Genomic DNA, 22,059 nt, shown 5'->3' with positions numbered 1-22,059 from the left:
GCTTTGGCAGGCTGTACAGCTCTAACAACGATTTACGGCTCAGACTGCATGGCGACGCAAGTTTTAGCACTTTCACATACAGAGTACAAAATGTTCCATTCCCACGAATCTCCAAGTGTGCTGTATGCTCAGTTACATTAGGAATTAATGCATCGGCGCGGCAGTTAAACTCATAAACTGTTTCCGTTCCCGCGATTCCCCTGAAGTGCGTGGTATGCTCAACGAAACTAATGAACAATGTATCGGCGCGACGTAATATGCTTTGCCATTTTTATCATCCGAGAAAACGCCTCACGTCCAACCGTATCCCCCTGCGACTATCAGAATTTAATATGAAACCACCGCAAAAAAAAAAAAAACAACAACAACAAACTCACATCGGCACGGCAGTCGAATTCATAAACTGTTTCCGTTCCCGCGAATCCCCTGAAGTGCGGTATGCTGACCTTGCTCAACGACACTAATCAACAATGGCGCATCGGCACGATGTAATGCTTTGCCACTAAAGTCATTCGAGAAGACACCTCACTTCCAAACGTATCCCTCTGCGACTGTAAAAATTAATATGCTACCGTCGCAACAAAATAGCAACAAACTCACTTTGGACACGGCTACTTCGCCTTGCCGGCCACGCATTCTGTCGATTGTGTTGCCAGCTCGGCTAGGGACGAACGGAGCTAACAACTTTCTTCTCCGTACTACCTAGGCGAAGAGAAATCTAATAGCGTCCTCGATCACCTTGCCCCGGGGTTGCCCCGAAACCAGAATGGTGCGCCCTGTACCGCGGTGGTGGCGCACTGCGGAGGGTCAACATCGAGGACAAAACTGCACCCCGTGCAGGATGGATGGATGGATGTTATGAGCGTCCCCTTTGGAACGGGGTGGTGGCTTGCGCCACCAAGCTCTTGCTACTATGCTGCTTAATATCCTACCTAGGTTAACCAATGAAAAAAAACAAAAAACCCCACTATGAACTACCACGTCCAAATTTTCTGATACCCTATTGCGAACTGTGCTTTTGTACGTCTCCGTCTTTTGTCGTTTCCCTACTTTTCTTCCACCAATCCTCCAATCGCCTCTTACTGATGTCTATTGCGGACCTGTTTGCTTTACCACTGCTCCCGCTGAACCCAAGGGCGTCAAGGAGGCCAGTGCCTAAATCGACCGCTGGATAGACGTCTTCACATTCTAATACAATATGCTCCGTCGTTTCCCTAGCTTTACCGCAGCAAGCACATGCTTCTTCTTCCTTCTTATATCTCGCTTTATAGGTGCGTGTTCTAAGGCATCCCGATCTCGCTTCGAAAAGTAATGAGCTTCCCTTTGAGTTATCATAAATGGTTTCTTTCCTAATTTCGTTTTTTCCCCTTAAGTAGTTACTCATGGCAGGTTTCTTTTCCATTGCCGCCACCCATGAGATTAATTCAGCCTCTCTGACTTTCCGCTTGACCTTTGTTGCTGTGTTGCCCACCCCACAGGCCACATACTTGCTGGTAAGCTTCCTAGTTCTTTTCCTCCACTGTGAATCAATGTTTTGCCTGTACAGATACCTGAAAACTCTCCCAGCCCATTTACTTTCCTCCATATTCCTCAGCCGTTCTTCATACTCAATTTTACTGCGAGCTTCCCTCACTTCAAAACTAGTCCAGCCCATATCCCCTTGCACAGCTTCATTTGTAGTCTTCCCGTGCGCGCCCAATGCGAGGCGACCCACTGACCTTTGGTTCCCGTCGAGTCCTGATTGTACCCCTGATTTAAAGCAAACAACCGCATTTCCAAAAGTAAGTCCTGGAACCATTACCCCTTTCCACATACCTCGGAGGACCTCGTACCTATTGTATCCCCATAGCGCTCTGTGCTTCATTATGGCTGCATTTCTCTTCCCCTTGACTGTTATGGTTTTTTCCTGTGTTTCCATATATCCGTTGCCTTCGTTTATCCATATACCAAGGTATTTATATTCTGTTACCCGAGGTATTTCTTGGCCCTGTATCTCCACTGTCTGTTCACTGTTTTCATTGAATACAATAACACCTGATTTTCTAACACTAAATTTCAAACCTAAATTGTTGCCTTCCTGTCCACAGATATTAGCCAGACGTTGCAAATCACTTTGCTTGTTTGCGAGCAACACAATGTCGTCCGCATAAAATAAACCTGGGAGTTGCTGCTCTATTACTGTACCTGCCTGTTTGTATGAGAGATTAAACCCGATATTACTTCCTTCTAGCGCCCTCTCCATCCTCACCATGTACATCATAAACAGCAGTGGGGATAAAGGGCACCCCTGCCTCAGTCCCTTGTTGATATGAACTTTCTCCGCGCTCCTCATCCCTTCCCATTCAACGCAAACAGTATTTTCTAGGTAAATCTCTCTCAAAAGCTGTATACAATCGTTACCTAAGGGTGCTCGCAGGGTGCTCGCATGCAGTGCCCCTGGCGCGCAAAACGTGCGCGAACACGCGCGCGCACACATTTAATTGTTTGCAGGTGCTGAGCATCCGCGGCAAGCGCTTGAACCTTGTCAAACTGCGTGCTCCGACATACCTGGTTGCAAGAAAACACCAATGGATTTTATCATTAATCCTGACGACCCGTTCCTGACGACCCGTTCAACGAACCTGTCCACTTTCGGCCGCTCTTCACCACATGGGCGTCTTGCGCTGGAGTTTGAGGTATAGTAGCGGCGCCTGGTGGCGGCGCGGGAAACGACATCTGGGTCGTACCAGCTTGGGTCGTATTGAGCCCTGGCTGTGGCGAAGCACGTTTCTATGCCGAGTTTTGCGTCGATTCGCACTTTTTTCTGCCCTGTTGCGAGTTCGAAAAGGCTCGTCACTTCTCACAGACCACGTCGACTACGCTGCGAGCTGGTCGCAGCCTATAGTTTAACGAAAACGGACTCTCCGTGTGTCGTGGGACGTAATGCTGGAAGCAGAAGGAATCGGCGACGCCGATCCGGAGAGACCTAGCTCAGCATCGAAAAAGCGTCACCGTCGATACTGATGCGTCGTGGGCTCCCATGAACAAGAAGGCCTGAATCCCAACATCCGATTCTATCGTTTCCCTTCAAGGCCTCACGAAGCGGAGCGTCGGGCGCGCTGTATAACTGCAGTTCGTCGCGCTGGGTAAGCGAAACTTCGCGCCATGCTGACTGCTTCACCTGTCTTGAAGCTTGCTTGATTATAGATCTGCGTTCTAAAATTCGGTCTTTTGCACCTACAGTCCCGACGGCAGACCGACATAGCAGCAGGCATGGCTGGTGATTCACGATTCGAAACCCGGCCACAGCGACAACTAAAATTCGACCGGTGCGAAGTGGTGAAGTGCCCAGGTGTGTGCAAATGACCACAAATGGCCGGGTTGATTCGGTGATAATTCACTACCCCACTACGCGCAGCACAGGTTAGAGAGTTAAATGTGCTCGTACTTGACCTCAAGCCAGCATGCTGAGGCAGCGCAGCAAGATAGTATTGATTACAGCAGATCGATTTTCGAGCGTTGTCATTAAAAGCTACATCAAGCGAGCAGCGCACGAGCTCGCGCTGCGCGATTCGCACGTACGTGCGAGCTCGTATGCATTGCATCAGTTATTACCAGTAACTAAAAGGGACAGCTAGATGGCCGCTACTACAAAGCAGGCCTAACTACTTGTTTAGCGGCATGCAGTCAACAATGATTGCAGGAGACCCGCCGTTCCGCGGCATGTCTAAAGACCGCTGCCGTCGCGGCGCGTACGATCGTGCGCTCGAGCAGTTCGTAAATCGCGGCATGCTGAAAGACCGCTGCCGTCGCAGCGCGTACCGTCGTGTGCTCGAGCAGTTCCGTACACATGATGTCTGCTTATCGCTGCTGTGGATTCATTTATAGCAAGCATTTCCTCGCGTTTGTGCGCCTGAATCTAGCAGCGTGCAAACCTTACCTGAAGTTCCACTTCGTACGCGACTCGCTTCACTTCCGATTGACACCGCGCTAAAACTTCGCCGCTTAATTCTTGAACGGCATACACGTATTCGGCACTGCATAATTTCTTGCCTTTACGCAGCGTGCCACCCCTGAAAAAAATCTTCGGCGCCCGATATTCGCTGCAGGCCGTGATACAACACAACCGAAAGTGGCGAGTCCATATTGTAAACGTGCTTTCCGAAGCAGACGACCGAGCTTGGTACGACCCATTTTAGGACAGAGGGCGCTTTTTAGCACCTTTTTCGCAGCGCCCCCTGGGCAATGCAAGAACCCCATTGTTTTTGGACGAGGTCGATCAGCATGTCGTCTTCGCTGTCAAACGAACTTGCAAAAAGCTCATCGATTGCGGCAACTAGCAGCGCTTCCTTTCTCATTGCCGACATCTCCATTAGCTAACTCCGTCAACTCCGTTGCAACCGCAGCTATCGGGCCAGAGCGTCCGCGCTCTGCAGTCGGCAGTGCGCGCGCGCGTCCCGCATTGGATGCTGGGATTGCACCCCGGCGCACCGCCGATTTTCTCGGTGCGAGACGGGGCAACAGAAAACCATTATTCTATGAGAAAACCGCTCCAACACGGTGCGCTTCCGGTGATCGAGGATGGTCGCTGCGCACCGGTGCGGGTGATCGAGGACGCCAATACACTCCGACGTAACGCGCGCTCGTCATGGCGACGTTACGTTGGCGAAAACACGACCCTCTACAGTCCGGCGCCGAATGCAACCGACTGCATTTCGCGCCGACCGCGCCGAGCAAGTTAGCGCCTAGCGCCCTCTCTCGTCGAGGTAGAGACTCACTACTCGGAAGGCTGAGCCAGAACGAGATGGCCTCTTCGCAAGAAAGCGTGCCCGACCTGTGCGGCTCCAGAATCGAAAGGTTTCTGGACGTCGTCCAGCAACACCCGTGTGTCTACGACACAAAAAGAATGGACTACTGGGATGCGGAGCGGGAAAACAACGCGCGGGAGCAGATACGCATGTACTCTGGCCTCTCAACAGGAGCGTCAATGCTACGCACGTGTGTGTATACGTGTGTGTATACGTCTCCGGATATGCTATTCATTCAGCGCCTGTTTGTTTGTCTTGTTTTCCCTGTTTCAGTCGAAGAGTGCCTGAAACTATGGAAGCGGCTGAGGGACCGCTATGCTCGTGAACTGAAAGCTGTTGAAGCGACGAAAAGGAGTGGCAGCGGCTACGTGTCTGTGTTATGTAGAGAGACCTGTTCCTCTTGCGACGCAGACCACGCGACACACGGTCCGATTCGGTGTCCGATCCGGCGTCCGACGCACCGGAACGGCAGCCGGAATCGAGGTGTTTTGCCGTGCCGAAGCGCCGGATCGGACGTCCGGCGTGCGACAAACCGGGCAGATTTTCATCGTCCGACCATATGGTCCGACGCGTCCGACAACCGCACCGTCGTTTGGCCGCAGCCAATGACAGCGTGGCTGGCATGTGACGTTCTTTGACGTTCCCTCCACGGAGGCGGCGCTGGCTGGCCGGTTTCTCGCAGTCTTCTTTTTTTTTTTTCCTTGCCTGCTGCAGTTTGTTGCCGACACGAAATAGTTACCAGTTCAGTAAAATTATCTCTAACGTGTGCCTGTTATGCAAAGCAGCGCCTAATACACTAGCACCAAGCTACTGGCGAGATCGGGAGCCGTGACGCGAGGGCATTTCACGGGCAGACAGCACACACCGGCCGTCTGAGCGAGGCTGCTCGCTTCGCTTGCACGTTTGCCCTTCGCAATGACTGCGTCGAGTAAACCATTGTATTTAATTACGGGCGACCTAAATGTAAAGTGTTAATTGTTTTGGCAAAAATAAGCGCTCTTTGACGAGCTCGCGTTGGATCGCCAGCGCCGTCGGCCGCAGCGTCCGCCTAGCTAGGCCTACCGGCCTTATCACTGGTTGTTGGCGGAGCCGTCAGTAGACAACGCGCCGTCGTGAAGTGCTCCGTCTCTCGCAGGGGCATAATTTTATTGACAGTATTCGCGTAAAGCGAAACAGTGTTGTGCGGAGTTGTTTGTATTGTGTTTCTCGATGTGGATATGAACTGAAGTTGGGGGGCTGTATCTGGGCGGAGCTTGCGCGCCGCTCACTCTTTCGGATGCACGCACCGTGTGCCCCGAATCGTAGTATGTCGCATGCCGGAGCATGTGGCGCCGCACGTCGGATCGGACGCCGAATCGTACCGTGTGTCTCCTGCTTAATTTCGTCTTGCGGAATGTGTCTACATCCGTGCCATCGCCGAGCAACAATCCGGTCCGCGGTCGCTACCGACAGAGAAAGCGCGCGAAAGATTTGTTTCGATGTTCCACGACAGGCGCCACGGAGCGGCGCGGTGTTCTGCGCATGCGCTACTCCAGCTGCGGCAGGGGCGCGGCGTTGTACTGTAGGGGGACGGATTTACGCCTGACGCGGCGTAGCCGACCTGGCGTGACGTAGCGCAACCACCGCGCGCGCGCGCGCCGGGTCATTTCTCTGTCACGAACACTGCTCCTCGCGTATGCGCAGAAAGAACGGAGAAATCCAATTATGATGTGCTTGTCTCGCTTGCTGCGTGCCGGAAGTGCTTAAGTGTAGCGAGAAATTGTTCTTGTGCATTCTCTTTCTGTTACTTTCTTTTTATAGAAACAAATTAACTAATGTCCGGACTATTACGAACATAATTTGTTCACCATAAAGGTCGGAAAATTATCGATGACGCACCCTGGGCAGCCAATTGGATAGCTCGCCCTACTGACGTCAACTGGGTGATTTACGTCATTTACGTCACGGGTAGGGACGGCTGAAAATTCCGCCGAGCCGTGTGCTGCGATCGTCAGCGGTGTACACTTTTAAAACCTTATAATAAATTACACGCTATACGCGGAGCACTTAGATGTGAATTAATGATAAGAAGGACCTACTCTAACAATTCAGTACGTTCGTACAAAATCGTCAAAATCGTATCAGGGTCCCTTTAAAGGGGCCCTGAAATGATGCTGCTCTGGTGTAAATTTTTCGCAGGAGTGTAGTCATCAACAGGTTGTTTTTGTAAATGTTTAAAATGTTTTAGAGCAATATTAGTGCTTTCTTTGGCTGGTTAAGTGCTGCGCCAACAAGTGGCTGGACCGTGCAGACCGATCAGGCCGCTCACGTACGTTTACGCAAAAGTTCCTTCATATCAGCTTGAGTTTATGCCTCCAGCCATCTGCCAAATGCCCAGCTTGCCTGTGGTTACCGCAGTACCAGAGACGTTCGGCGCTTCGACAGACTGCTCGCCACGCACGCTGTTTTGATAGCTCTCGCTTGGGTCGACTGCCAAGCAGCTGGCGGAGAGTTTGGAGAGGCTTTGCGCGCTCGCTCCTAGAGAACGGGAAGTCGACGACACGACGTGTCATCATCACGCAGAGCCAGTGAAGGCGGAGCATAGCCCCGATCCATGACCTCGACCACTCGGCGAATGAGTTGGGGAGAAAATGCATGATTGTGGAGGAGGGTAACTTGTAATCGTCCGTAGCTCTCTTAATACGAGACATTTCACACAAATTGTAGTGCGAATGGTTAACTTTAGCTGTACCCTACGCGTCTCCGAACCGTTTCAGGGGCCCTTTCGTTTCTACAAGCGTTTTCGTGCCTTTCGCTGGGACAATTTGTTGATGAGATCTTCAACATTGACCCTCCCAAAAATTTGCCGTCTCCACGTTCAGCAGCGACAAATCACTCTCTGTCATTGTTGATCAAAGCCTGTTCTTGATCAATTTCAGCTTGCTGAATTGTTGTTCGCCAGTGCAATTTGTGACCATCAAGCACAAAAAAATTCTAACAGAAACATGAACATCTAGGAATGAACCTCCAAGCTTGTTACAAATTAGAAGTCTCAGCATGTCTGTCAAAGAACAGCCTTTGTTCTCGCAAATTAAATAAACTGTTCAAGCTCATCGGGAAATATGCCAGCCAGATCAGGATACTTTTTCACTAGGTCCATTGTTTGCAGGCGCCAGATCTGCACTGGGGAAAATCACTTCCAATCTGTAATAACAGCAAATTGCAAGCAGACTTTGGTGTGAGCTCGCTAGCGAACTGCGAGAGCGTGCATGATATTGTCAATCATGACGAAGAAGGTTTCGCAGCGGAACTTAGCTGAAGGATCTTGTGGCTCTGTCGTGCTCGTGCCTTCAGTGGTGTCGTATCGTGTCGACTATTTTCGCTTTCTCTGGGTACTTGCTTTGTACGAAACATTGTCCAACGCTTTCTTCGCTAGCTTTTCAATTTCATCGAACCTCTCTCTAAGCCGGACACACGATTACACAACGATTTCATCAGCCTTACGGCAGCATTGATTGACCGTGTTGGGCTCTGAAGTGCCTTGCTGGTGGCGTTGAAGCGCTTCAAAGCTCTTACCAAAACTGGGCCATCAGCGCAGTTTCCAACCCTGTCATTGCCTTCAGCAAAGAATTTGCCTGCCTCGTGTTTCGTTTCTGCTCGTTCACCAGGATCTTAGGATAGTTCCATCAAGGAGGTTTTGATTTCTTTGGAACCTGCCACGAGAGCCCTCGTTGCATACGCTTGCGCTGACCACCGCGTGTCTGAGACTTGCTTTGGGATTACCGCTGTCGTGTTTTCTTTCAAGTGAGCCTGAAGTACAGCCCCGAGATGAGCAGACGCGGCAAAGAAAACGTATATTTATTTATTTTATTTATTTATTTATTCAAAATACCCCCAAAGGCCCTCATTGCGCTGCACAAGCCCGAAAAAGCTAACGCCTTGCCCACAAGAATCTACAGCATGCACCCCGACTAGGTTAAGAGAGTGAGCAGCGCAGGGCATAAAATTTGTTTGTGGATTAATCTTTCTTTTTTTATGAGCCTGCATACCGGAGTATTTGCCAGCCATATTGCTCGCGTTATCGTATGACTGGCCACGACAGTCTTGGAAGTTAACGCCAAGTTAACTTGAAGATTTTTTTTAATAAGTAGAGTGTTGACTTCATCAGACCTTCCCCTTTGTGACTGGTTATGGGTATACAAGAACCCAATAAAATGTTCTTCAGGCTCATCGTTAGCGATGTAGCGAATAACCATTGTAAGTTGATCCCTGTGACTCGAATCAGGTGTAGAATCAACCGAAGGAGAGAAGCAATTCATTTTTTTTTCGGACTTCAGTTCCAAAAGCTTTTACAACCTCTTACACAATGGTTGAGGAGAGGTAGGATGTCTTGCCACGTCCAGCGTTCCCAAAGTTCTTTATATGGGCAGCAAGGAAAGGATCAAACTTGGCGATCAGTTCAAGACACCCAAGGAAGTTGCTATATTGTGGAGACCCGATTAAATGGTTGGATACCCTGAGAGAGAGCCCTCGTTCTGCCAGAAACATTACAACAGCAACTATGCGCTGAAGGACATTTCTCCAGTAAGTTGCCCATTCCGAATAGTGCTCTTCAAGTGATCAATGGTGCGATCTTGTACGCGTTACAAAATCAAACGGAGGCGGTCCGTTCTTTACGTCACGAAATAGGTGTTCCGTTCCGTTGCGTTCGTCCGATAGCAGAGGACACGGAATGATTGACAGCAGATAGCACGTCACAACTGACGTCATGGCGTTTGTCACGCTTCAAATTAACCAATCGTGTGCGGCTCGGTAGAACGGACCTCCTCCGTTCTATCTTGGAACGCGTACAAGATCGCACCCCAAATGACCAAGGTTCTAAGAGAATGTCGCGTGCACAGGTCAAACACGCATTGTCTATGACACTCACTTTCCTCGTGTGTCTTGAACTTCGCATATGCCTTGTTCTATGAACTGAACCCATCTGGCTCCAAAAATTGGTCCTTTCCTGACGAAGTCAGAGTACAAGGAAAGCAATGTATGGATCCTTTGGAGGGTCTGTACAGCAGACATTCAAGCAAGACGACTTTGCCGTTGGTGCGGTGAGCATAGAACATTTCTTGCTTGAAGTGGCGGTGGTGGCCCTTCGGTACCGCGTCAGTTGGCTGAAAGTACCTCTTCGAGCGAGAGTAATCACCTTGCATGTTTATAGTATCTTCACAAACATCCTGGGTTTGTGCCACCCAAAAGTTGACAGTGGCTGCGCGCAGGGGAAACTAGCCAGCGGGATCATAGACATGCAAGGGCCCTCACCGAGCGATGGCTGGTCTGTTCCGGTCAGGCAGCTCGTCCCTGGAGAAACAAGCTTGATCATAGTGTGTGATGAAGTTGGTTTTTCGAACGTGCTCGCTGAGGCTGCTGACTATAAAGCCATAGACGAGAGTGCCTCGCTTGCGTCTGCTTGCAGCAGTCTCGATGAGCGGCCGGTCTGTTTGGTTGCCTTCGCTGGCCTCACGTATTACTGGCCGGGCTCTTGCCGCTGGCAAAATAGCTAGAAAGCTTAGGCATTTTTTTTTCTAAAGTTTCGCTAAGGTTCTTTTTTTTTGTCACTGTTGCTAAATGGCGCTTTTGAGCGCCAGAGAGCTCCTGTTTCAATGACATGGTACAGTCACTGCAGAGCCTACAAGCCAATTTACGAAGCCATAAGTAAGTTATACGAAGTTTATTTTTATAGAATTACTTTTATTAAGCGCAACAATGAAAAATAATTTCAAAAGGAATTTATGAGTTACAGTATGGAAATTTAACAAGAAAGCTGACATTGGCGATAAAACTCGCCGACGCGAGTTATTAAGATCTCTAGGTCATTGTTTGATATCTTCAGAACGGGATGCACCCTCCAAGTCCTCATTTAAGTTAACTACAACGACGCTCGCTCAGTCTAATGAAAGGAGACCGACAGTCTCCAGAAACGGCGAAAATTTAGCAGAAAACGTTGAAGCTTGGCGAAACCTGCCGATCTGAATAAGGTATTTAAAAATGCTCGTACCTATTAATCACATCTGACGCTTGTGTGTAAGACTATTTATGATGGAAGCAATACAAAAGCAAACGGACGCACTCAGTCATTGCGTAATAATATATTAGTAATAAAGGTCTTCAAATGCTAATCCGCTAAATATTATTTTAATGTTCCCAAGGGTCTTGCAGTGAAGTGGCTTGTGCCCCAATCTTCACAAGATAACGAAAATAGCAGCTATGCAACTTTCACAGGAAACATGCAAACTGTACTTTAAGCGTGTCAATTACTCAATATCAAATATAATAAAAGCGCTTCCAGTTGTCTCTAATACTCATATCAGATGTAATTTTTGAACCTCTTACCTTTAACGTGATAGTTCTGCGGAAGCCCGCAAGGTGGAGAGAAGTAATTAAGGGGAAATGCGACATTCTGAGGTTTCTCTTTCGAGGAACCCGTATGGGTTTCTTTTGCAGCAATTGCTACGATTGCGAGAATGTCTCATTTTCTCTTACCTTTAAGGTCAGTAGACAATCCGACTGTCCTCTAATATCGTCCTGTAGTAACTAGACAATGACGAGGACAAAGAACAGGGAAGGGTTCAGAGCATGAAGGTTTCACTGGTCGCGCACACACGAGATTTACCGCCGTATTCAAGAATGAGCCTTAAACTTAACCTAAGCTTGATGAAAAGTTCACTTATGGAAGTACAAGAAAAGTATAAGTTCAAGATGAGTTTTAGAAACTGCACTTAAGGCGCACTTACGAAAGGGTCACTGTTCTGGTTAAGTGACGCGCATGGGACGAGGCTAGAAAAGTTTTTGTTATTGTTTTGTTAACTGAAGCACGAATAAGTGATCGTAACGTTAACCTAACGCTGTGCGTAAATGTCTAGAGGCTTTACAAAGTAAAATTGCGCAACAAGCTAAATAAATATTGCAAACAGTTGTCGGCTTATAGTTTTTCCTCTGGCCACAAATAACACATGTTAAACTGATCTGTCGATATTTTGCCGTCTCCACCTGTTTGTTGGCTTTGCACCTCGTGTGTGGCTTGGTCCGTGCTTTTCTGCAGTTTTTGTGCGCCCTGCGTGCGTTCACCGTGTTGTAGTTCATATGTTTTGAGTGTTTTGTTCGCTGTGGACACGGGTTGTTTTTCATCCACTTTTTGTGCCATTAATTTATGATTTCTTTAATTCAATTAGTAAGTACAAGTAATTTCCCGTATGCTGTCCTTGTTTGTTGGCTTATTATATGATTAATAAAAATTGTTCCCCTCGGATAACCCCCTTTCCTCTTGTTCAAATAGAATATATGGAGTTTATGTACATCAGTATATACAAAGTGCGTAACAGTTACGCTGCTACTTATCTCATCTTGAGAAAAAAAATTCATTTTCATTTACACTGATGCTCTTAAAGCACAAGTAACAAAGCTTTCCAGAGAGTCTATGTTTTAGCACACTTCTTCTGGCACGGTTTGTTGCTGAGACAAAAAGCCTTGCAACTTTCCAAGGCATCCTACAGCCTCTGCTATAATTACAGGATTTGAATCTGCCTCTGCCATTAAATCTTCGTCGTCGCACCCTTCTTCTTTGGGACCAATACTGGAAACAATTTCCAGACCTGATAGTTCAGCAAAAGTAACCAGCTCACTGTCGCACTGCACATAGCCGCCGATGGAGGGGTGATCTGGGCGCAGTGGCCATCGGTTATACCACCACTGCAGATTACAAAACTTCATTGAACGGATTAAAAAAAAATGCGCCTGGATCCACTGATCTAGTTCGCTCAACTGAAATATACGCTATTCAGAAATTCATTTAAATCAGATTTTTGCACTGAATGCATAGGAAAACTGCTGCGTATTTTCTAAAAGTTTATTATTCTGAAATATTCGTTAAACTGATTCTCGTACAACTGAGAGGTAACTGTACAAATATTTCTACAGATATGTCACTGGTGATTATAGAAATACTGACACATTAGTTGAAATAATATGTACGAATGAATTAGGCATGGTGGACTTGACATTCAACTCAAAACTTAAATTACTCATGTATGTTACTTATATCAAGTTCTTTCTGTGCTAATAATGAACTTTCAACTGCCGTCCATCAACTTCTCTGACAGCCCCCAATACAGTAAAATGCTAACGTGCCCATAATGCATGCTGTTATTCAAGTAGTGAAATACCGTGAACAGACAACGAATACTCATTAAATATTGGCATTTATTTGATACTCTGATGAAACAGACAGAGGAAAGCTAAATTACTGAACAAGCAATTGCTTTAACAAAGTACCCATCTGTAAAAAGAACATGCGAATACAGTAAAATCAAAAGAGCCTCCAGGATGACCCATGTACTCCAGAACCTAGAGGTGACAAATACATGAGTCGGTCTAACAGAACAAGTTCATATGTACAAAAAGATAATAAAAAAACAACAAATCACAGTACTCAATAGAAAGCAGATCATTCAGACATCTGTAGTGTAATAAGTATTACAATGAACATACATATATTCTAGGGGCATGCAAACTTATTTTTGAGATCGCAACAAATGTTGAATACTTTCCTAATATTGAAAAGTCACAATATAACAAAGCAAACTGCTGATTTTTACAGGCTTCATTATATCGAGGTTTAACTGTATTTTGAAATCTTGTCTCAGCTATAACATAGGCTTTGTGAGGGTCAGTTCTCAATTTATTTTGCTCTGTGTTGCATAACGCGCTAAGAAATGATCTAGAACAAATATGGTGACCCTAAAAAAAATTGTTTCAGGGATTTAGCAACATTTGGCTTGGGGGCTCCTACCGAAATACATGAAAAGGTGAAATCGTTTCTCTTGGCAACTACTGCACCAAACTTGACGAAGTTTGTGGCATATTAAAAGAAATACTATCTAGTGACTGTTGGTAGTAAATTTTTTATTTAGGTCATCAATCTGTTAAAAAAAATTGTGGAAGATCACAAATTTTCAGAAAGCAAAACTATCAAGTTTACAACTCTGTAACTCAGCAATAAAAAATGTCACAATTCTGTAAAGTGCATCGAATATGACATCTAAAGCGGACAAAATTGATGTATTAAACAAGGTTTTCAAATATTTTCAAGGTTACCGTAAACAATGTAACAGGTTCACAAAAGATATAAATTGATACATCAAACTTGTCCACATTGGATGACTTACCATATTCAGTTTACAGAACTACAATATCTATTTCAGGTGCACAGCTACAAATTTATAAACTTCTTGCTTCAATTTTTTTCAAGCTTAACAATCGTTGTAAATTCTTGTTATACCATTTAGGCCTTTCACCAAAATTCTGCTTCCAGCAGTCACCAGAGTTAACTTTTTCTCTCAAATGTAACAAATTTCATTATAATAGGCCCAGTGGTTATCTCCGAAAAGCATCTCTGTGTTTTACATGCACTTGAATTGGCAGCATCGGAGTTGGGCCCAAGCTAAAGCTTCCGCTTAGGAGCATGTGGAGACACTTGTGCTACCACATGCTGTGGAACACTATGTAACATGCTACACATATGTAGATGTTTAATTCAGACTCTAGTTCAACGAGATTGTTGACCTACCCTACAGTATCATGGTACTGTGCTCTCTTAAGTCTGTTCAAGTGATGAGGCCCTGGAGCAGACGGTGCAACTATATGGCCGGTCAGCTGTATGAATACACTGTTGTATCTTCAGGGCATTCTTCAACGAGAATCTCTGAAGGCAGAGTGGGCACTGAAATGGCTTCTCGCCTCATGTGTTTCCTAAGGTTGCTCCTTTGTGAGAAGCTCTGAGAGCATGAAGGGCACTGATATGGCTTCTCGCCTGTGTGGGTGCGCAGGTGCGCTTTCAGGTGACCCTTGTGTGAGAAGCCCTGAGAGCATGAAGGGCACTGAAATGGCTTCTCGCCTGTGTGGGTGCGCAGGTGGCCTTTCAGGTGGGCCTGTTGTGAGAAGCTCTGAGGGCATGAAGGGCACTCAAATGGCTTCTCACCTGTGTGGGTGCGCAGGTGGGCTTTGAGGTTGCCCTTTTGTGAGAAGCTCTGAGAGCATGAAGGGCACTGAAATGGCTTTTCGCCTGTGTGGGTGCGCAGGTGGCTTTTCAGGTGAATTTTTTGTGTGAAGCTCTGAACGCATGAAGGGCATTGAAACGGTCGTTCACCCGTGTGGATGCACAGGTGAACCTTTAGGGTGTATCTGTTTGAGAAGCTCCGAGGGCATGAAGGGCACTGAAATGGCTTCTCGCCATTATGCACACTGGCATGTTCTTCCAGACGAAACAGTTCATCAGCCTCATAGTCACATAGGTGACATCGGTGGAGGCATCCTTGCTTTGAGTTGTCACATTTGGCAGTTGAAGAAATGGAAGACCTTGATGCTGCACAAGTAAAACAAAAGTAAGTATAAGTAATTATGAAATGATAAAAAGAACAGAGATGCTAAATTTGATGACAAGCTTCATTTTTTAGAGATCTTGAGGGAATTCCAAGTATGATGAGACAAAGAACTCCTAATGGTCCTTTTTAATTTACCTAATATATCTGCATTTGAAGGCTTCATGACCTTGTTTCTGAAGTCCACTTAAGAAAAGTATTTTTCAGAAAGATAAAAAAATTACAAAGTCAGAGAATGTGGAGTGTTTTTGACGACTCTCTCGGATTCCTACGATTCTTAGAGAACACTTTCAAATGCTTTGACCAAGCTTGCTCTCTTTAATGAGCACTTAAGGCCCGGAAGCCATATTTGGCACTTGCAAAACTTATGATTCGCTGGCACAACAAATTTGTTTCATACGAGACTTCATCGGTGTTTCCTCTTGATCACACACTAAACTTTGGCAACGTTTTTGCAAGTTGAGATTGGAAGGAGCTGGCTAGAAAATACTGTAGTTTTACCCATATAACAGGCCAACAAAAACAACCCGCATCCTCTTTCAGAACAGCCCAGAAAGAAAAAATATGAGTGTAAAACCCATGGAAATAACTGCATACATCCCTCAGATGTTTGAATAAGCAGTATCCATTTGGGGATAGACGACTTGTCCATGGGTGGAGAGTTTTCATTTTAGCGGGGGGGGGGGGGGGGGGGGCGACCACCTTTCCAAACCCCATATATCTTGCACTTGAACAAACTTCGTGCGAGCTTGAAGAATTGAGCTCTGAAGTGACGGCATTATACGCGTATATAATAAAGGAAAAATTACTCATCATATATAACGATGACTTGTATATACGAGTATATACACGTCATCATAGTAGGAGACAGTTGAATTTCACGGCCTGAGTCCTCTCAGTGGTGTAATCTTCCTTTGTGCAATTTCCGCATACTTGGCTATCACTGACACTGCTTCGCCTTTCCAGTGAAACTGCAGCATCTCTCTCTCCCTCTCTATTTTTTTCTGTGAGTCCGACTGTCAGCGCTGCTGCGCATTCCGATTTCGAGTCAATTTGGCTTGGCTCATTTTGGGTGTTGAGTGAATTATGCAGTGTTCCCCAACTATCATGCACCAAGGCTTTAAAGAAGAGCAGTTGCGTTACACAAAGAAAACGTAGTGCATACTGTTTCCAGTACAGTGGAGTAGCCGCCAGTAATTCTTTCGTTACTGAGATTTAATTCAGTAATTGCAATTAATTATATAACCCGAGAAGTACTGTCCTTATTCTCAAAGTGTCTATGAGGCATTTGTAGGCACACCAAAATGACCTCTAGCTGCAGTGCTTTCGGCAACATACTAATTGCGTACAATTTTTTTCTTACTGACAAAGAAACCTCCCGCCCGCATCATAAAGCAGAGCTCTCGAATAAGCTGATTTTGATTGCCTGTTGCAAACCCGAAGAGATAGCTCATCACCTTGAAATGGTACGGAAGGGGCACCAACAACAGGTCTTGTGGCTTTGCAGCTAATCCTTCCTCTCATTTCTACGTTACACTTATTCATCTCTCGAGGCCGACTGATCACATCGATAACAAAAGCCCCTTGATAACGCGGGCGAAGCGCCGCTCTGACATGCACGAAATGCAAAAAGCAATGTAACAGGCATAGAATGTTTCAAAATCCTGGCTTTGCTCGCACTGCATCAAAATAGTGCATTCGAAGCTCTATTTCACGTGAGAAACTTGCTTCATACTAAATCCAAATTAAAGTGACCGTTTTATTTTTCATGAAAGAGTATACTTGCTGCAAAAATAGGTTCGTGTCAAAAATAAAAGCAAAATAAACAGACCAGGAAGCGACCAATGTGTAGCGAAAAGGCAAACCGATGCGTTGAAGAAAGCAAATGTACCACTTCAATATAATCCGAATGGGCAATCAGGATGTCTGCAAAAAAGAAAAAAAAACTCAGATTTCAGTATGCCGTTATTATGTATGAACTCGTGAGCTCTGTTGCACACCAGCCTAGAGGATGTGGTCAAATGGGTCTCCCTTTGCAGCTACGCAGTACTGTGTCCATTTTATCACATCTTCAGAGGCTTTCTTGATGACCATCGCCGGAATTCTACGGCAGACATCCGTTATCCTTGCCTTGAACTAATCTGACGTCCGCCTCAATCCTGTAAGCACAATCTTTCACATAGCCCCAAAGAAAGAAATCGAATGGAGAGGTCAGGTGACATAGCTGGCCAATTTAGAGGCTTGTGCCTTCTAAGCTATTGCGCATGAAAAGCCGCATCCAGGCAGTTTTGTGCTCGGCTGCTGCTGTGTGCGGGTGCCCCATCTTGCTGATACCACAGAAGTGGAAGATGTGACAGCGGGACTCCGCTGAGAAACTCATCCATCACTCCTTCAAGGATTTCTTTCACGTGACGCTGTCCAGTCAGTGTGTGACTGAAGAAGATGGGACCGATTATAGCACCGGCGTAAATTCTGAACCACACATTGAGCGACCACTAGTACTGGTGCCGATTGCGCTTTACCCAGTGTACATTGAAGTCCCCTCAGTAGTGTGCATTATGCAAATTTACCTAGGCGCTTCTATGAAAATTGGCTTCATCTGCGCACAAGATGTTGCTAAAAAAGTTGGGTGACTCATCGATTTTTGTAAGGACCCAATTTGAGAAATCTAAACGATTCCAGAGGTGCCTATCTTCTAAGCATTGGTGCTGGCTAAGGTGGTACGGGTGAAAGGCCGTCATTTAGAATTCTCCAAACTGATGACTTGGAAAGTGATGCCTGGGCCGCCATGTACCCCACACTAGCGTGATGGTATGAGGCCATAAATACTAGAACATCCGTGTGTAGGCTATGACTAAAAGATGGAGTCCTCCGCTGCTGTCTCTGGTAGCTGCCAGTTTGTCTCAGGTTTGCCAGGTTGTCCCGTGAAACTCCGTAGAGGGCTCGGGCCCCAGAGCCCCCCTCCGTAGTCGGTGCCTATGGACTTGTCCATGTCCTATCTTGAGCCAGTGACTCCGCTTTATAATTTTCGGAAATGGCAGCTGGGCTATTTAGCATGGCTTATCGTGATCCTAGTTCTACTTTGCCATCGCCGTGTGCACTATTCGCTAACTGCTACATACAGAATGGTGGCCCATACAGAGCAGAATGAGCGACAATGCAGGAGGGGAGAAGGGAGCTTCAACACACAGGGGTAGAAAAACAGTGGGGTTCTCCAGGAGATAACGAAATTGTGAGTACTCGAGAACCTTGCCTTGAAGTGTGGCTTTGGGGCAGTGTACGCTGTGCTGCCATGAAGCCACACCTCAAATCAAAATTCCAGTAATCCGCACCCTAACCATACTGTAAAATGTTTAAAATTTTTGGTGCGGGTTATAGACACAAAAATATGGCAACTTCTGTTCGAGTGCAGTCTGCTCTGTGCTCCGCCATTACAAGATAGTGGCAAATGATTTCTGGCAGTGACAAGGAATGCTACAAACCGCTCCCTTTGCAAAGCATGATGCATTTTAACACACTACCAGGTGAAGATATTGTAGTCTTTTTGAAAGAGGCAATGAGCACCATCGGAGCATCCGAAGAAACGACACACACACACACACACACTAGTTCCACACTGCACCCAACCTACCCATAGGGTGCAGCGAGGGTGTTTATATATAGTGGGGTGTCCACTGGGGCCATCCAAGACAACAAAGTACTAAATTATAATTTACAACAGGTATAACAAAACATAACCTAAACAGCTGGATAAAACAAGCAAGGCAAGTTTACGCAGTGATGGAAGCGGCACTTGGTCTTTTGGAGCAGCTTTCGAAGCAGAAAATCAGAGTTTGGAGCAGGGATACGTACCTTTGGACCAAAAAAATCGGCTGTTTGAAGCAAGAAAAGAATGCTTGGGAGCAGTAACTTACTGTTCTGGTACAGAGAGGAAGCACTGTGTAAGTTAGTACCTTCTGAAACCTTGCATTCAATATACATTATACTAAGATGCCTGGTATTTTTTCTCCAACTTGCTGCTCCATATTATTGTTATTATACAGGAGGATGAAGATAAGTGCCAACTTAATCCGAATTCACAGTTAATTCTGCACTCAAAAGAAAAGTTAACCCCCCCCCCCCTTCAAGCTGTCCTTGGCTTCATTATTCATTTCATATCTGCTAAATGTTATATCTATTATAGCATCCCATCCGCCAAGCAATAAGTTTGAATGCTCATAGTCGCCCAATTCTTTATTAATATGGTGCTAGCGCTGTATCCTCACACATTAAAAATACTGCGTAAGCATAAGCTCATGGTCTTCTACATTGTTCCAAGCAAGGCACTGGTACACTACCTGTTTGGAGCTCAAAGGATGTTAATAAATAATTATGAGGCTGTACTATATATCGACACTATATATCCCTACAATTGAAATTACCAGCTGAGCAAGTTGGTAGCAGATCAGAAGCAGGACTTAGCAGTGAAAATACAGATGGAACAGAAACAATAATTTTATTTTAACTTTACTTGGTAGAATAGATTCAGTAGCGTCTGTGTTGCGTGACTTGTGCACCCGTGGCTACTTTCTTATCCCGTTTTCTAATTCTTTTCTATGTTGGTGCTGCCTAGACGTAATAAAATGTTCCTTACGCGCTTGTCAATATACTACTAAGCAACCACAGGAAAGGCACGTTGAGCTGCTGTGCCCTCACAATAGTGTGTCACCATAATTACATAATTGCTTTCGCAATTATATGGACACTCGAGGAGAAATTCCACGGTCGTCGTCAGCGTCGCCATGAATTTGTGCATAATGTCCAAGTGCGATAAGAAGGCGGCCACATGCCCTAAATGCTGTTGCTGTGATAGAAACCATGCCACCTCGTTTCCAACAGGAATTGAGAAACACAATCACAGCTTCAGATAGAATTCTGATAAAAAATGCTCTACGACATTTTCTGTGTTACAGTTGGAGTATGAGTACCTTAAATATTGGTTGTCGGTCCCTTTGATAACACCTCTGGCCGACCCTCCTTTGGCATGATGAGAATTTTTCTGCATATCAATGTTCACAGGTTGGCAGTTATTGCCGTGACACACCCAAATACTATGCAGCTTACTGCAGACACATTTAGAATCCTAGTTTTAGTTTTGTTACCTTTATGAGATATACCAAAATGGCTAGTTTTTTTTTATCGTCATCATCATCAGCAGCAGTAGCCTATTTTATGTCCACTGCAGGATGAAGGCCTCTCCCTGCAATATCCAATTACCCCTATCCTGCACCAACAGATTCCAACTAGAAGCCGCGAATTTCCTAATTTCATCCCTCCGCCTAATCTTCTGTCGTCCTCGACTGCGTTTTCCTTCCATTAGTACCCATTCTGTAACTCTAATGGTCCAACGGTTATCTACCCTGCACATAACATGACCTGCCCAGCTCAATTTTTTTTCTCTTAATGTCAATAAGAATATCGGCTATACCCGTTCACTCTCTGATCCAAACCACTCTTTCTGTGTCTTAACGTTATGCCTAGCATTCTTTGTTACATCACTCTTTGCACGGTTCTTAACTTGTTCTCAAACTTCTTTGTCAGTCTCCAAGTCTCTGCCCCATATGTCAGCACCGGTAAAATGCACTGATTGTACAACTTCTTCAACAATAATCTTAAGCTTCCAGTCAGGAGCTGACAATGTTTGCTGTATGCAATCCAACCCATTTTTATTCTTCTATGAATTTCCTTCTCATGATCAGTGTTCCCAGTGATTAATTGAACTCTTAGTCCCTTGCCCGGCTATTCATCATTACCTTTGTCTTCTGCATATTCATCTTCAACTCCACTCCTGCACTTTCTCTGTTAAGGTCCTCAATCATTTGTTGTAACTCGTCTGCAGTGTTGCAGAATAGAACAATGTCATCTGCAAATTGAAGGTTGTTGAGATATTCGTCGTTGATCCTTACGCCTTCCCAGTTTAATAGCTTGAATACCTCTTCCAAGCATGCAGTGAATAGCATTGGAGAGATTGCGTCTCCTTGTCCGACCTGTTTCTTTATAGGTATCTTTACTTTGCTGTAATACAGTAGGACCCCACTGATATGTTTTCCGAGAGACCACAAAAAAATATGCAACAGCCAGGAAGGCCGCAAATTGCCATAGCAACGTCAGAAGCAACTCTGGATGGCTGCCAATAGTTATTAGACATCTCGGTGTTTGTACCTTGACTGGGGATGGAGTGTGTACGTCTGTATAACTAAGCCACGCATACAATCTTCCATGAAAGTGGCCACTTTAAACTTAAATATGCTTCACTGCAATGCTTTGTGCATGCTTCACCGCATACCACAGCTTTATTTCAGCGAAGCTGAATAAATAGAAGTGGCCATTCAGCAGAGGCACTTAAGACTGCTTACATTGGTGAATGCAAAAGCATTATACTCCCTTTGGTGAAATGTTTCTCTCCCAGCATTCCTTGTCAATGGAAGCTCTCGCCTGAGTTCTAATGTGCCAAGCGTCTAGACAAGCTTGTTTGCCCACAAGGAGTTCATAACTCGAAGGACCGCTCGGCAGCCTGACAAGATGCCAGTCCTGACAAGAAGGAAGGCAAATCCTGAAGATGCTGATCCAGTCAGCCTCCAGTTGCCACAATGATGCAAAATCTTGCCCACGACTACATACCCGGGCGCTCACGAGAGCAGCCTACATGCAATTTTTGCAGCCGCACCTCTCACTCGCGCTTCGACTGCCCGGCTTGACACGCTGTCTACAACTTCCATGAAGTGAAAGGGTATTTTGCCGAAGTTTCTCTTTTGTGCAAGACCAAGCAAGTCAAGCTCCGCTCAATCCAAGCTCTTGCCGTCAGTGCACACAGTAAGGCAAAATTT

General features: G+C 45.8%; 1 protein-coding gene across 2 annotated transcripts in view; it reads right to left on the bottom strand.

Annotated features, from left to right (window-relative positions):
• LOC129386807 (uncharacterized) overlaps window positions 1-22,059 on the bottom strand; it is a 157,164-nt gene that overhangs the window by 54,687 nt on the left and 80,418 nt on the right. The window contains exon 3 of one of the 2 annotated variants that reach the window (XM_072289764.1): window positions 12,997-15,177. The exons of the other annotated variant lie outside the window; for it this stretch is intronic. Coding sequence (XP_072145865.1) covers window positions 14,465-15,177 — 713 coding nt within the window. The 3' untranslated portion in view covers window positions 12,997-14,464. Of the gene's footprint in view, window positions 1-12,996; window positions 15,178-22,059 lie in introns of those variants that run through there. 2 annotated transcript variants of the gene reach the window in all.

The sequence above is a fragment of the Dermacentor andersoni genome, chromosome 8, assembly GCF_023375885.2.
Source record: "Dermacentor andersoni chromosome 8, qqDerAnde1_hic_scaffold, whole genome shotgun sequence".
NCBI classification, from domain to species: Eukaryota; Metazoa; Arthropoda; class Arachnida; order Ixodida; family Ixodidae; genus Dermacentor; species Dermacentor andersoni.
This window is presented reverse-complemented; position numbering and strand designations above follow the sequence as displayed.